Source organism: Pogona vitticeps, chromosome 1 (assembly GCF_051106095.1).
Source record: "Pogona vitticeps strain Pit_001003342236 chromosome 1, PviZW2.1, whole genome shotgun sequence".
Taxonomy (NCBI): Eukaryota; Metazoa; Chordata; class Lepidosauria; order Squamata; family Agamidae; genus Pogona; species Pogona vitticeps.
In genome coordinates this window covers 254,400,548-254,417,819 of record NC_135783.1, presented here as the reverse complement: position 1 = coordinate 254,417,819, position 17,272 = coordinate 254,400,548, and the positions used below count along the sequence as shown (strand labels likewise).

The 17,272-nt window shown below is 40.4% G+C and overlaps 1 protein-coding gene across 8 annotated transcripts in view; it reads right to left on the bottom strand.

Annotated features, from left to right (window-relative positions):
* AP2A2 (adaptor related protein complex 2 subunit alpha 2) overlaps positions 1 to 17,272 on the bottom strand; it is a 76,119-nt gene that overhangs the window by 31,443 nt on the left and 27,404 nt on the right. For all 8 annotated transcript variants that reach the window (XM_020784158.3, XM_020784160.3, XM_020784159.3 and 5 more), the window contains exons 3-7: positions 13,797 to 13,939; positions 11,372 to 11,565; positions 7,909 to 8,038; positions 3,099 to 3,200; positions 1,477 to 1,585 (exon numbers count right to left, since the gene is read on the bottom strand). In XM_020784158.3, coding sequence (XP_020639817.1) covers positions 1,477 to 1,585; positions 3,099 to 3,200; positions 7,909 to 8,038; positions 11,372 to 11,565; positions 13,797 to 13,939 — 678 coding nt within the window. The remainder of the gene's footprint in view (positions 1 to 1,476; positions 1,586 to 3,098; positions 3,201 to 7,908; positions 8,039 to 11,371; positions 11,566 to 13,796; positions 13,940 to 17,272) is intronic.

The following is a 17,272-nucleotide window of genomic DNA, read 5'->3' as shown; positions in this document are numbered from 1 at the left end:
TCTTCGTTCCATAAGATGCACAGACTTTCCAGCCCCCCTGTTTTGTGGGGAAAAAGTGTGTCTTAAAGTGCGAAAAATACGGTATATGTTTCCCCATCCCTGACTCAGAGGCTTAGTCAATTATCACAATAAGAGGCCTTAATCTTCTGGCAGGGCTTCAAACAAAACAAATCAGGGGAAGGGAGTGAGCTGGAGTGAGGTAAATAAGGTCTCTAGGAGGTCTGATATATCATTTGGTGTGATCCTCACATCCAAATGGCCATACAAACCACAAACAGCCCTATTTGGGCTGCTTTTTAAAGTGTTAGGTATATGTATTATGAGTAACCTTTAATAAAAGTATATAGGAGAATAAATTTTTCTTGCAGGTCTGGGTTGAGAGCCTGCCTCGGCCACATACTTAATACACAAATACAGTTCTTTCCTTTGTCTGAAAGCGCCTGTCGAGAAAGTGGATTTGACTACAGACAGTTTCTTAACTGTCTCTTTAAGAGAAGAGAAACAAAAGAATTTTTTTAAAAAAATATAACTGATACAGTGCATTTTTGCTGTTCTAATGGAGAGTTTTTTTTTAAAAATCACCTCCTTTGCCCCTCAACCAAGCCACTTTACAATATTGCCTGATCAAATAAAGGAAAGCTTTTGGCTCATTCCCAGATATGGCATGCACTGGAACAGACCAAAACAGAGTAATCCTACCTGTACCAAAAAAAGTAGAAGCCCCTGACAAGGACCAGAAAAAATGACCATTATCTTTAAGAGTGAACCAGCCTGTCCCCGCAGTGGAACAAACACTGGCCTAAATGTCCACTTAGTCAGCATCTAAAACTGTATTTTCATCTCTCCTTTTTTTTGGAAAGTTCAGAACTGCTTTCACAAATTGCTTCCCATCTAAGCATTTGTAGAGTCTGCTTATATTGAATTTAAATGCGGTACACAACATCAAATTAATTCAAATTACAGGTTATGTCAGGACTTTGAAAAGGTGGATTTCACTGCAACAACATGGCAAAAGGACCTTGTGACAATAATCTTTGTGCAGATCTGGTTTCAGGTGGAGGGGGCTTCCACATTGAAGCAGATACTGATTCTTCCAATCTGCTTTCTTAGACCAAGCAAAAAGTGGGGAGGAATTCTGAAATGTTGGAGCAGTCCATTATGCTTAACAAAATAACCCAACAGACACATTAGGTGCACACAAGTTCTTTCCAAGTTAAGACTTGCTTTCATCTGTGTTTCAGGGGGGAAATCTTTTTCAAACTAATATTGCTATAAAATCTTTGGATAAGATCACAGTTGATTTTGTTTCACCGCTCTAGGTGTTAGAAAAATGTTTTGCATCTGCAAAAAAGTAATGATTGTTTTGATCACCAGTGCAGTGCAGTCTTTAATCAGAGAGGTGCTGTTTTAGCACAAACAGCTTTTCCTGCTCTGCAACAAAGCCTGAAATCAACATAATGGATTGCAGTACTTTACCTGGGGGTGGGTAGCACTGTAGTAGCCTAAGAAGCTTCACAGACAACCATGGGGCGGGAACAAAGTAATAGGTATAATCTTGGAGATCCGTTGATGCAGATGTCACAATCTATTAAAACAACAAAAATTATCTTTTACTCTGCTGTGGCACTTTGTCAAATTTAGGCAATCTCTAACAGATTCTAAACATTGGATACATTTAAGGGCACAGGCAGACAAAAAACAAAAACAGAAATCACATTATTAAAAGGTTTTGGCCTACAATGAACTGAACAGGCAAGACATGAACATATGGATAAAGCAGAGAGGTTGTCAAGAGTTTAGAGACACGCAAGCAGCCATCAAAAGAGAAGGAGGAGAGCAAAACACTCTGGAGATACATAAAAATCAGATGGACTTGACAACTCCAGGTACTAGTTCACACAACACTAAAACTAAAGAACAAACCAGAAATAAATACACAAGGGGATAGTTTATCTCTGGTATTTATATTTGATGTTATTGTGAATTCCTACTTTAGGAGACAGCAATATAAGTGGAGAACCTGACCAGCTCATGGAAGAAAATGAATGCCAGTCACTTTGAGAACAGACTAACCACTCAAAGCAGGAGGTTCTACAGCAAGAACTTCCCATCACTGCTTTATGCAGTCAGTATGTCTTCTTTGAGAAGTAACAAATAAGTGGCTGATGCAGAAGGCAAGACTGACTCAAGAAGGTCGCTTTTGTTCTGCCAAAGATAGACATATACAGGTCAGGATGGGAACAATGCAATGGGGAAAAGGACCAAAACATGATAGAGAGAAGCAAAGTTGTGCAGTTTTAGAGGCAAGAGACAAAAAAATTTAGAGTGACACGGTTTTAGACCGGGAGCCAATATGATGTATTCACAAACACAGCTGTATCAAACCAGCCTGCAATATTTCAATATGCCTTTTGTACTTTCCATTTAGGAACAGCGAATTCTTGATTACATCATGTTTTTCTGGAGATAGACAAAGGAAAGGCTCTGCTTGGGAGTGAAAGAGAATTCAAATATTCCTCACATAATAAGTTTTAATTCAAATTCAAGCAAGATTCAGAGAAGGAAACAAGCAAGAATTAGAAAAAAAAGGACACAGGAGAACACAACCAGAGACACTGATTTTTTTTTCATGTTTCAAAAAACATGTTTAAAAAGCAATTTAAAAGTTACTAATGTGTCACACATCGTAGAATATCATGTAACAAATAATGCTTAAAAACTTACTCCCTTCCTCCTTTGATGTTTTAACTTTTTTATAATAATGTTTCAAAATCTGGTACTGAACCTCAAAAATTCTGGTACCTTTTCCTGCACTAGAGAACTAGACCTGCTTGGGCTCCATAATGTGAGTGCGTGCATGCCCTCACATACAGCTAAAAGTAAACAAATGATTGTCTGAAGTCCATAACAGTTACACTATTCAAGAGATCTGAGAGAACACGTGTTGTTTGTCATCATTCAGCTGCATCATCTGTAAAACTGTCAGAAAGGATTTACACTCCTGTCTCAGTTTCCTGATTTATATAACTGCGCATTTTAACTTTGTTTCAGCCTAGGGTTACTCCAGCGCTTGTTTTCCACCAACAAATATTACTTACCCTGCTGAGCCTGGAGACAGCCAAAGATACTGAGGTTTTAAATTCATCTGGATTCTTTTGGGCCAGTGTGGTGATCAAGCTAGTAGCAGCAGTAACCACACCCTAGAAGATAAAATTACAGTTCCATTCAAATTATTAAACACATTTATTACATACAAATGTCAACACATAGTATATCCTTTATGGCACAATTGCCTCTTTTTGCACTCCAATTTATAAAAAAAATGGGTAATCAATTATGAGTATTTTGCCTAGTCACTTTCCTCATAAATATCCCAATTATATTGCCATATACCACTATGAGCACCAGAATACTTTGTCCAAAAGCATAATAGACATGCTTTCCAATTGGTTGCAGTAAAGAACAAGAATGTGAGGTAATGTAATACACACACACATGTGCCATGGAGGTGCAATAGGCAACAGCACAACAATTGCTTTGGTAGGATTTCAATTCCATTTTGTCTTCAATTTTGCTGCCCTGTTTCACTCTTATTAGATCTCTTGGGTTTCAAGCAGGATTCTTTCCTAGTCCTTTCCAAGGCTTACTTGATGGCGTTGGGTATGGCTACGGTGCCTTACAACTGCAAGCACGATCTGTATACAAGATCTATCACATGATTTTCAGGTTGCTGAGGTATTTGGAAGGGCATACCTTGATATGAGATCAGAACAGTCATGGGGAGATGAATTAGGACAACTGCTGTATACATGTGACCAAAAAATGCTTTCCACTACAGGAAAATGAACAGATCAGAAAGTAAAATATTTAAATATAGGAGAAAAGACAACAAATTTTGGTTCACTCCACTCTTTCCCTCACAACCATAAAACAGAAATTACCGTATGTGAGATCCTATTTACAATTTAATTTGGACTTCAGGAATAGAAGACAATTAAGTATTCTGCTCTTCCTCTGTTCCAAAAATGGTGACCATTTTGCATTGGCAATAGTACTGATGGTTTAAGATATTATGTTGTTACAGGATATCAGACCAAAATAAAAATAAAAATAAAAACGACAAAATGTTATGGATAGACATGGGCACAAGTCATGAAAATGCTGATTCATTTTATTTCATGATTTATTAAGGTCAACAAATCATGAATTACTAATTTATGGATTTTTCTCACAAATTGAGGAACTGATTCATTGATTAATTTTTACTTAAATCCCTACAAAACAACCCCACAAGCACCTAGAGACATCAAATTCATAGGGAAGATTCCAGGCTCTCTTCTACATGCCCTGAAAGTTTGAGGTTTGGTGAAGTTTGGGTTTCAGATGTCCAAGTTATGCACCCACAAGAAGGCCCCCACAGGAAAGTTCTCGCCAGGCACCTAGAGACACCAACATCACGGAGAAGCTTCTACTGACTCTCCTCTACAATCCCTCCAAGTTTGGTGAAGTTTGGGTTTCAGACATCCAAGTTATATGCCCACAAAGTGGGTCCCTCCAGGAAAGTGCCCTTTAGTAGTAGGCTTAGGGAAACCCAATCTTCACCTGACTTGGAGGGATTGTAGAGAAGAATCAATAGAAGCTTGTAGGTGTATTTTGGTGTATCTAGGTGCCTGGGGGGAACTTTCCTGGGGGAAGCCCTCTTTGTGGGTGGACATCTGAAAACCCAATCTTCACCAAACCTGGATAGATTGTAGAGGAGAGTCAGAAGAAATTTTGGTATCTCCAGGTGCCCAGAGAGGCATCTTATAGCCAAATAAATTGACAAATCACTAAAAATTCATTGACTCATATTCCTTGGGGGCACGGATTCATACAAATACAATTTAACAAATTAGTGATTTGGGAACAAATTTGGTGATTCATTGTTTAAATAAATGCCCATGGCACTTTAAAGACTAACTGCTATATTTTAATGTGAGCTTTCATGGACAAGTCCAGTACAGGATGTAATACTGTGAGACAATTTTCTATAACATTGCATTTTATTTGGTAAGGTCCAGTGCATATAATGATCATCTATTTTCTCCAATTCAAATCATCCATTTTCTTTTCATGTACAGTTCTATATGGTAAAGTATAGTAGGCCATCTCATTTCTCTCATTTGTAGTTCTGTTCATACTGAGGAACAGGGATGGTGATATAATAGAGGGAAATGATTTTTTTAAAAAAATTCATGTTACTTTATGTAGTTGAAGGCCCATTTTTGCACCATACTTAAAGATTTTATTTATTAAGACTAAAAAAAAGAGAGAAGACCAATGAAATTCCTTCCCTAGATTAATATCATGCTTGAAGTAAACCAAAATATAAACTCAAGATCTTTTACTATTAATTTTTCCCCTGTCCCTGAGCAAATCTTATTAATTTTTAAGTTCTTAATTACTAAACCTTACACATGACAAAATATAACTCGCTCTGTCTTTAGGTGATTCACTCAAATATTAGTCAAATTCACTAATACTTGGGGGGGGATATTACTACTAACCACACTCGTCTCAGTCTCTTGCATAAAAGCACAAAGCAAATGGTTTAGAAATACTCTTCTTTAACAAAGATTATAAGAGCCAGCTTCTGGCATGCATGCACATGCATATGCACAAACACAGAGTTTTGCTATAAGAAATGTCTGCTGAAATCTCTGATTAGTCATTAGACTGAGAGATTTCAGATAAATCACCTTTCAGCCATAATTGGTGGCCAATAAAGCCACAGGTAGTTATTTATGTCACAGAACTGTTGAGAAACAATAATTTCTTCTTAACAACAAAAGCTAAACTTTTTATGAACTGATATAAATATGTACTCTAATATATACTAACATCAGTGGTCTAGACTAGGTATAAAGGGAGGCTGGCTCAGATTCAATTTCGTGTTATGGTTCCAGAGGAACCAGTACTTCACTAGCTGAGATACAAAAAACAGAAACCCCTTGCAACTTACTCACTGAGGATGCCTGTTAGCCCCCTTGCTGATCCCCCTAAGCTCCCTCCATTCAATCTGTCTCTTTCGGACTGGGAAAAAGATTCCTGAGACATGGTCTACTTTTATTGCTATTATTCAGGTTTTCTTTTTTTAAAAGAAGGAACTGGATAGTAGGCATCCTTCAGTCTCGAAAGACTATGGTATCGTGCTCTGTATGGAGGACTTGGAACAGCGTCTAGTGTGGCTGAGGAGGCCAATTCGAGAGTGACAATCCCTTCCACACTGGAGACAAATCCAATCTGTCCCCTGTCCAGCTCCCTGGTTTTGCTTCCTTTGTGACTTCCTCTTTGCCTCAGCCTGCTGGACAAGGGTCTCTTCAAATTGGGAGAGGCCGTGATGTACTGCCTGCCTCCAGGCTGAACGATCAGATGTCAGAGTTTCCCATCTGTTGAGGTCTATTCCTAAGGCCTTCAGATCCCGCTTGCAGATATCCTTGTATCGCAGCTGTGGTCTCCCTCTGGGGCGATTTCCCTGCACTAATTCTCCATATAGGAGATCCTTTGGAATCCGACCATCAGCCATTCTCACAACGTGCCCAAGCCAGCGTAGACGTCGCTGTTTCAGTAATGTATGCATGCTGAAAATTCCAGCTCGTTCTAGGACTACTCTATTTGGAACTCTGTCCTGCCAGGTGATACCAAAAATCCGTCGTAGGCAACGCATATGGAAGGTGTTCAGCTTCCTCTCCTGCCGGGCACAAAGGGTCCAGGACTCGCTGCAGTACAGGAGTGTGCTCAGGACACAGGCTCTATAGACCTGGATCTTGGTATGTGTTGTCAGTTTCTTATTGAGCCATACTCTCTTTGTGAGTCTAGAGAACATGGTGGCTGCTTTCCCAATGCGTTTATCCAGCTCGACATCTAGAGAGAGGGTGTCAGAGATGGTTGAGCCAAGGTACACAAAGTCATGAACAACCTCCAATTCTTGTGTGGAGATGGTAATAGAGGGAGGTGAGTCCACACCCTGGCCCATGACTTGTGTTTTCTTCAGGCTGATTGTTAGTCCAAAGTCTTGGCAGGCCTTGCTGAAACGGTTCATGAGTTGTTGGAGGTCTTCAGCAGAGTGGGCAACAATGGCTGCATCGTCTGCAAAGAGGAAGTCCCTCATGCATTTCAGTTGGACTTTGGTCTTCGCTCTCAATCTAGAGAGATTAAAGAGCTTTCCATCTAATCTAGTCCGGAGATAGACACCTTCTGTTGCAGTTCCAAAGGCATGCTTCAGCATGACAGCAAAAAAGATCCCAAAAAGTGTTGGTGCGAGGACACAGCCCTGTTTCACTCCGCTTCGGATGTCAAAGGGATCTGATGTTGAGCCGTCAAAAACTACAGTGCCTTTCATTCCATCGTGGAAGGACCTGATGATGTTAAGGAGACGAGGTGGACATCCAATCTTGGGAAGTATTTTGAAAAGGCCATCCCTGCTAACCAAGTCAAATGCTTTTGTAAGGTCTATGAAGGCCACTAAGAGTGGCTGTTGTTGTTCCCTGCATTTCTCCTGCAACTGTCGGAGGGAGAACTGGATAAACGTCAAGATATTTTTATTATTATTATTCACAACAAAATAAACCACAATAACGTATTAAATAATAACCACATAAACATAAAGGGAGGCTATACAAATATAAACTATATCAGTCCATTAAACTAAAAAAACATTACTTTGGAATTCACTCATCTCTAACACTGATGCATCTTCATCCCAAAGTGTTCGAGTGACACGTCACACTTTTGGACTTGACCTCTGGCACACATGACACAAACACTGTCTATCATGATTCAACGTTGTTAAATTCTGAACTTACTAAATTAAATATGTACACTATAAAGGAGAAATTCCAGTTAGGAGGCAAGTTCAACTGAGCTTACCAGATGCTGGTCATTGAGAAGATGTACAACTCTTGATGTCCAGTCTCCCATAGGAACCAGATCAGGAGAGGTTCGGTACAATCGTAGCAAGCAAAGAGCTGCACTCTGCTTCACGCTGTCCATGGTATCTCTGCAAAAGAAAGGGAAATCTGCCAGTGGATCTCAAACAGCCAACGTTAATCTGAACTTGCAAATGAATGAGGAACTCAGATGATAATAGGGGGAATGAACAGTGATGGGGCTTCCCTTGGCTCAACATCATTCAATTTGGTGCCTTCCAGATGTCTCAGACTGTAAGGCCTTTAGGAACAATGGGGATGCTGCCTGTGGATGATAGGGACAGCATCCTATTACAGTGGGAGCTGTGGTTCAACACACCTGGAAAGCATTACATAGAGGAAAACTACCTTAGTTTGTCCCAAGTCTTGGGGCTCTTTAGCTGGTGTGTTTAAAGAGTGCTTAATGCATAGGCTGAGGTTAGAAAAGGTCTAAGTGAAACGATTATCTTCTGTTAAAAATTACTTTGCAACTTGAAATGCCTCAAGTCTTTATTCAGTTCAGCAACTGAGATAAAGGGGGAAATAAAAATTTGGCTTCAATGGAAGACTGTGAAAGTCATTTGCAACCAGAGGTAAAAACAAAAAAGCAGAAGCACCTGTGGGATCCATGAGTAAAAATAAAGTTGGGCAATATCTTTATTAGAACTACTATCGCAAATATGGCAAGCTTTCTCCATAACTCTTCATCAGGCTACATGGTAAGAAAACCCAGAACTGGGAGAGGGGAAAAGGGCAGGGGAGGAAGCATTTTATAGATGTTGTGGTTTTTGGCTCTTCAATTGGATTTAAATACTAATAATGAAAAACATGTTTTTTATGAATACCAAGATGGAAATTGGAGGCTTGAAGAATGATTATTACATGCTTTGATATCAGGTATAAGCCTGACAGGACCACGTGATAAGCCTCCCCTGACCTTCATGAGCCAACCCACCCCTTTGACATGTTTACTGATTTCTAATACATTCTCTCTAACTATAACAATATATATGTATACGGTTTGCTATAATAGTATATCGGATGGAAAGGAAATTGGATCAGTTTAGAAGCCCCAAGAGACTGTTCTTATGAATGAAAAATAAACTCTATAAACATGAGCATTTTGTCTCAAGAGAATGACAGTTATGTGTCAAATCCACTCATCTATAAAGTAGCATGCAACATTACTTTACATTCCTCAGAGATAGTTTCTAGAGCACAGCAGGACTGGTCCATGTTTGCTCTCATCCCTGCTTACATTCATAATGAAGGAGCCGCATGTGCTTCAGAAGTACTGTTCAATCTGCAACCATATCTACTCAAAAAAGGATTGTCACCTTGGCAACACATATAACTGAATACACATGCACACTATTCAATTCATATATTATTTCTTTCAGCTCAAGGACATTTGACAAGATCACTCTATGTATAGAGCACATATATCTGCACTCCATGTGTCTGAAGAAGTGAGCTCTGACCCATGAAAGCCCACACTGAAATAGTCTTTAAAACATCACAATTCTCTCTTTATTTCTCCCTTTAATTTGTCTGTGGAATCTTAACCTATGAGAAGCATATCCTTACACTAGGCTAGCCCAATTTTTAAAAAGAGGGAATATGCTACCGTGGTTTTTTTTTTGTTTGTTTGTTTTTTGTTGTTGTTGTTTTGCTCCATAAGACGTACCAAATTTTTAGGAGAAGAAAACAGGAAAATAAAAATCTTATGGAACACACCCTAGGACCCTTTGGAGGCTCCCCCTGCTCCCCCCAGGGACCAGAGAGGGCGAAATCACCACCTTCAGGGACTCTTCTGAAGCTTCTGAAGCTTCCCAAGTCTCAAAAGAGTCCCAGAAGGTGGCGATTTCGCCCCCTCTGGCCCGGCGGGGGGGAGCTGAGCCTCCTAAGGGTCCTAGGGTCTGTTCCAGGACCCTTGTGAGGCTCCCCCCACCCCCCATGGGGCCAGCGGGGGCGAAATTGCCAGCTTCTAGGACTTTGTCTGAGGCTTAAAAAGCTTAGAAAAGATCCTAGAAGCTGGCGATTTTGCCCCGCTGGCCCCGTGAGGGGTGGGGGGAGCCTCGCAAGGGTCCTGGAAGGCTCCCTCAGACCCTTGTGAGGCTCCCCCCACCCCCCCACGGGGCCAGCGGGGGCGAAATTGCCAGCTTCTAGGACCTTTTCTGAGGCTTAAAAGGCTCAGAAAAGGTCCTAGAAGCTGGCGATTTCGCTCCTGCTGGCCCCATGGGGGGTGGGGGGAGCCTCGCAAGAGTCCTGGAAGGCTCCCTCAGACCCTTGCGAGGCTCCCCCCATGGGGCCAGTGGGGCGAAATCACCAGCTTCTCTCCATAAGACGCACGGACTTCCCCCCTCCCACTTTTTGTGGGGGGGAAGTGCATCTTATGGAGCAAAAAATACAGTATATATCACCTATTCTAGCTGGCTGGACAACTCAGTGGTTTATGCATATGTAGTCACAGACAAGCTGCACAGTCCCAAGACACACACACACACACCCGATGAAGGGAATGGTAAACCATTTCTGCATATTCTCTATCTCAAAAACCCTAGAAAGGGTTGCCATACATCTGAATTGGCTTGACAGCATACAATATACACCATCTGCTCTAGCCATCTATGGTGTGGCATTTCTTCTAGGGAAGATTCTCTAACCAAGAGCTGTGTCATACTATGCAATTAAAATAAATATTTACAGTGACTTGAAATGTATCAAAAGGATTATTTTATGCCAGATGAATATTCATTAGGAAGCCTACATACATTCCAAGTAGGCATGTAAAAACAGAAATATCTACCATTCTAGACAAGTGCTCAGAAAGGCCCTTACACTGTCTATTTAAGCAAGCACTTTCAATTGGGGGAAAGGCTGATGTCCATGGATATCGCTGCTGCCAAGATGAAATCCAATACTGCCCCCATTATTAATATTCTCAGGGAATAAAAGTGAAGCAATTGGAAAACTGTTTAAACCCCAAGATACTGAAAGCAGGGGGACAATTCACAATAAATTAAACAAAGGCCCAATGAAGCAGTCTAGAACACTGGTTCTTAACCTTGGGTTACTCAGGAGTTTTGGACTGCAACTCCCAGAAGCCTTCACCACCAACTGTGCTGGTTGGGGTTTCTGGGAGTTGCAGTTCAAAAACATTCGAGTAACAAAGGTTAAGAACCACTGGTCTAGAATACTGCCCATTGAAGTCAAGTAGAGAAAAGGTTTCAGGAGCAAATGAATCTTCACACTGATTCATCACTCCACCACTGAACAGTAGACTCCACTGGGAAAGCATAACCTAACAGAGGCACCACTGATGATGAGATAGGTTATTCACTCGTGTAAGAGACCTGGCTTCATCTAAATAATTAACTTAACTGGTCTATTATTGGCATCTGAAATCAACATAAATTACCTACCCAGCTACAAGAATTTTTGGAATTTCTCCAGCAAATGCTTCCGCCATCTCTCTGCTACCCACGTTGGCAATACAATGCAAAGCTAGCCCCATGAAAGTGGGATTGCGGCTGGCCAAGTCATTCTTAATTGCATTGTTTATCAGCCGTATCAACTCACTATTTGAATTCACAAGTACAGAGATGAACAAATAGCCCTGAAATTAAGAGAAAAAATCAGTTGTTGGTTGGCAGAGCAATGTTTTATATGCAGTATTCATGTTTTTTTAAGTCTCCTGTACTATGATATGGCTCATTCAGCTATCTCAAGGTTCATAATGAGATCCTGATGCAAAGCAATTTAGATTGTAAAGCTGTCAGTTTTCCCCTTTGTTACAAATGAAACTAAATTCAAAAGAATTAGACAGATGGTAATACTGCTGAGGTAGTATTTAGACACATTTATATACAGTTTTTGAAAGTCACACTGATTAGCGTCCGGACAGTTGCATATGTGAACAGAATGCACTTTTCCATGCAGTGGAATTGCCATTTCCTTCCCATGCTGCATTTATTGTTCCCCAATCCCACTTGCCTCTTTGGAATGCACCGCCCAACATTTCTGGGGACAGAAACATCTATGGGTGTACTGGGGTGGGGTGGGAAAGACTCTTTGTGCATTAGCACACAACACAACCAGGCATGAAGCTGTTTGGATTTCAGCTTTAACAGTTCCATCCAAACTCATTCACAACGCTTGATACTTTGATTAGCTCATTAGATTCATACTAAGGAATATTGGGGGAAAATGCTATAATAAACCTAGTCCATAGTTAAAATATCTTTTAAGACTGTCCAATTTCAAACCACCTGCTTCCTCTCCCACTTTTATTTTATGTATAGAACAAATTAAATTTGGTAATTATGCAGTACAGTCGGCCTCTCTGTGTTGTGGACTTTGTTCACTGTCAGTTAAACAGCAACAATTGGAAGGAACTGCTCAGTCCACTTACCAGCAATTATAGCCTACCATGCCCTGTGAACTAATGAACTCTAAAAGTTCCTGTCACTGTCATTAACAGCCCTACTCTGGTCTCACAAACTAAAGGCCATGGTGCCCTTTATGGAGACAATCCATCTCATGTCATAACTTCCTCTTCTCCTGCTGCCTTCCAGGTCTTCTATACCCCCTTTAAAAAAAATTGTAAAAAAATTCTTGAGTACTTACAATTTTCAGCAAACTGAAACAAAAAACATAAGGCGGCTGTTTTTTTAATGAGAGGTACGTTTTAGCACACAGATCTAACAAAGGAAATCTGATTAATGACTTGTAGCCTTTCTGTAAGAAAAAAGGCGGGTAAAATGCACCCCTCCAGAGGTTGTTGGGCCACAATTCCCATTATTCCTCACCACTAGCTATGCAGGCTGAGGCTGGTGAAAGTTGTAGTCCAACATCTGGAGGGCCAATCTTTGCCAACCTGACACAAGAGGAATAACAGAAATTCACCCCTTCATTTTAGATCATCCAAAGCAGTGGTTCCCAACCTTAGATCTCCAGATGTTCCCTGACTACAACTCCCAGAAGCATTCACCACTAGTTGTGCTAGCAATGGCTTCTAGGAACTGCAGTCCAAGAACATCTGGGAACCAAAGGTTGGCAACCACTGATTCAAAGGGACACTGGCTTCAATACTGATTTGTCTTTTAGCAAATTTACGGCCATCTGCCATGATAGTATCTGCAAATATCTTATCAACTGCTCTAATATAAGAAATAGTTTGGACCAAATACTTAATAAAATGATAATAAAAAATTAATAGGTTTCTCTTTTTGAGCAAACAAATAGAAAATGTGGGCAAAGCCCAATATATGCAGCTCTCTAGAGAAGTGGATTTAAACTCTTCACCAGTCTGGGACTCACTTTTCATCCCAAACTACAGTGTGGCATCTTATTTTACCCAATCCTTTGCCTTGAACCAAAACTGGAAGACTTTCTCTAACACTATTTCCTTTATCACTGCACCGTTAAAGAGAGCATAATCAAAGTTATATTAATGGCACCTCTAATGTGAGAAACATCAAATATGATGGCAACCCCATAGTGCAGTGGTGTCGAACTGCGGCCCTCCAGTTGTTCTTGGACTTCAACTCCCAGAAGCCTTCACCACCACCTCTGCTGGCCAGGATTTCTGGGAGTTGAAGGCCAAGAACATCTGGAGGGCCACAGTTCGACACCACTGCCATAGTGTATTGTTCCCACAACTAAAAACCAGTGCTGTCCTTGGAAGCACTACATCTGTCAGTTATCTAAAGGACAATTAAAAAACACAAACACAAACACTAAATTACTTAATTCATCTCCTATTGTTTACCTATAAGAGATATATATCATCACTATGGTATCTGATGGTACTCTATCATCACAATATAGGGATAAGACATTACTTACAATTTGCTTCTCTGTATATTTGTTCGAACTCAGTAGATTCACAGCCTCCATGTGGCCAAAATCGATATCATGTCCCAGGAGGAAAATGAAAAGCAGCTTGCAGACATACTTTTTCTTACTGTAGCCATCAAGGGCTTTATCACCTAATGAGCAATAAAAGGCAAAATAAAAACCATGAACATTCAAAACTGCAACAGTAATACTGCACATCTATGGATTGGTAATTCATCAGCAAATTGCATGGAAATCCTATGTACACCTTTGGTCATAGACAAAAGGTGGGAAGGGTTGCCATCGTTCAAAACAATACAGGAAAAGTAGCTTAGAGAAAAAGGAACACAAGATTGCAAAAAGCCTTTTAATTTCTGAGTAAACCTGATCTTTCACGGATAAGCTTCTTTTCTTTAGAGATTACCTGTGTCCAAGATGCAGTAGCAAAGAGCCGGTTTGACTGTTATCAAATAGGCCCTTGAAGAAGGTATTTATCTCTAAAAAAAATAAAATAAGGCTTGCACATATTTTTAGATTAGGCATCCTTCATTCTTGAGAGACTATGGTAATGTACTCTGAATAGAGGACTTTGAACAGTGTCAAGTGTGGCTGAGGAGGCTCATTTGAGAGTGACAATCCCTTCCACACTGAAGTCAAATTCAATTTGTCCCCTGTCCAGATCCCTGATTTTGCTGGTTTCGGGACTGCCTCTTTGCTTCGGCCTGCTGAACAACTGTCTCTTCAAAATGGGAGCGAGACCACCTGCTTTCAGGCTGAACGCTCAGATGCCAACGTTTCCCATCTGCTGAGGTCCATTCCTAAGGCATTCAGATCCCACTTGCAGATATCCTTGTACCACAGCTGTGGTCTCCCTCTGGGGCGATTGCCCTGTACTAATTCTCCATACAGGAGATCTTTTGGAATCCGACCATCAGCCATTCTCACAACATGCCCGAGCCAACGTAAATGTTGCTATTTCAGTAATGTATACATGCTAAACATTCCAGCTCATTCTAGGACTACTCTATTTGGAACTTTGTCCTGCCAGGTGATACTGAAAATGCGTTGGAGACAACACATATGGAATGTGTTCAGCTTCCTTTTCTGCTGTGCACAAAGGGTCCAGGCCTCTGCAGTACAGAAGTGTACTCATGACACAGGGTCTATAGACCTAGATCTTGATATATACCATCAGTTTCTTATTAAGCCATACTCTCTTTGTGAGTCTAGATAACATGGCAGCTGCTTTGCCATTGCATTTATCCATGGCCCACGACTTGTGTTTTCTTCAGGCTGATTGTTAATCCAAAGTCTTGGCAGGCCTTGCTAAAACAATTCCAGAGTTGTTAGAGGTCTTCAGCAGAATGGGCAACAACAGCTGTGTCATCAGTGAAGAGGAAGTCTTACATGCATTTCAGCAGGATTTTGATCTTCGCTCTCAATCTAGAGAGATTAAAGAGCTTTCCATCTGATCTAGTCCGGAGATAGACACCCTCGGTTGCAGTTCCAAAGGTGTGCTTCAGCATGACAGCAAAAAAGATCCCAAACAGGGTCAGCGCAAGGACACATCCCTGTTTCATTCCACTTTGGAAACTACAGTGCTCTTCATTTCCTCATGGAAGGACCTCATGATGTTAAGGATGCACAAAAATAAACACACATTTATTATCCTATATCATCTCAGGTTCTCTGAATGAAAGAGAAAATGACCATCATCATCCTGACCCAATATTAGTTGGACTGAGTTGTAGATAAGTCTTGTATCTCTTTGCCCTGGTACTTCTGAACCCTATCTTCACTGTTAAACTCTTTACTAAGATTCATGTACAATGTAAAGCCTTTGAAAATAGTAGCTACTTCCTGGTGATCCTATTTGAGATACACTGACTAGTCTACATGAACATTACAAAACTGAGCTGATCCTTCTAGTTTGACAATATACAGAATCTTAACTCATATCAACAGAGACGATCAGTGCAAGACGGATTTATTAGTTTACAAACTAATGGCTTGGAATGCTTGTTCACCTCAACTTTGAAACAATGGGTATCCCAAACAGTGGCAACAGATGCCCCCCTCCAAAAAAAGAGTAATATTGTTATCACATCCACCACAAATTTCAGATCAAGGTTGTAGCTATAACAGCTTTGTATATAATGTTTGGCCTTCATACGAATACAGCCTGAAAAATTAATCCTTGAACTGGTTATCTATGCAGAAATTTCCATTATCCAAAGTCAAGCTTTAATAATTCATTCTAGTACCATGTTTCCTAAACATTATGAGCTGCCACATTATTTCAAACCCAACAACATGAATTTCAAAAAGTACTCTGGACAAAATCCTGTTCTGTCAGTTGTGTTCCATCTGCTGCACCAGAGGGCAATGACAACATTCGCAAAGGGAGATTCTCAGTAATTAAGGGCTTTCTTCTTTTGTCTTACAGCTTGTTTGACTCATATATAGTTACTGTAGTTTCATTGTGTGTGAGCTGTGGGAGTCCCAAGGAGGAAGTCTTTAGCTACCAAAAATATCCCGTCAGATGACATTACTGGCACAATGAGATTTTTTTTGTAATTAAAAACTTTCTCCTTCTATCCCACTGTTCCCATGGCTTCCAAGCAATGAAAACTGATTACACACAATCCAGACAAGCCATGTGACATATGTAGGAACCCTTTAATTACTAAAAAATCTCTCCTTGTTGGTGACATCATCACATTTCCACGGGTGTAAACTACACAACAGGATTTTGGCAACTGGGTTAACCAGAGGTTGAACACAAATATTTTGAATTTACTATTTTTACATGTCTCTCAGCATTCCCTGAATTAAGATAGTATGACAGCACTGTGGAAATGAAGAGCAACATCTGCCAAGCATGCCAAAAGACATCTTAGTGCCACAGAAAACAGCTGCTGATCTTTTACCAGAGACATGTACTAAATCAAGCATTTGGTTAGCAGATTTATGCATGTGCCCATATGCTTAGGAGGGAGTATCCGATAGTCAGGAAGAAACATGATCTGAAACTGCATTACAACCATTATTTTCTAGAAAGGGTATGCCTCACTGAATTGCCTGTGAGGCACATTAGGGAATAACATGGCCAGCAATACTGTCAGCCATCTTATATTTCCCTGTTCATACAGTACAACCACGTACATTTAATACTGTTGGTTATACAGCTGTGCAGATTATTTTTTTAAAAAATCAAACTGTTATGCAAGGGCAGGGTTAGTAATTCAACTGTAGCGAAATGAGAACACATTTCCCTTTTGGCAATTTTTCTTCTTACTGAAGAGACGTACAGTACAAGTGGCTGCTGATTATATTTGGCTGTGTGCACAAAATGTCCCTCTGCTTACATAGCAACCAAGTGGTGAAGTAGTATGGGCATGGCAGGGGGAGTGCTTACGATTAAAATATCAACACTTCATCTAAAAATGTTCTCTCTTTGTCAAGTGGAACTGCCTCCATCTCTG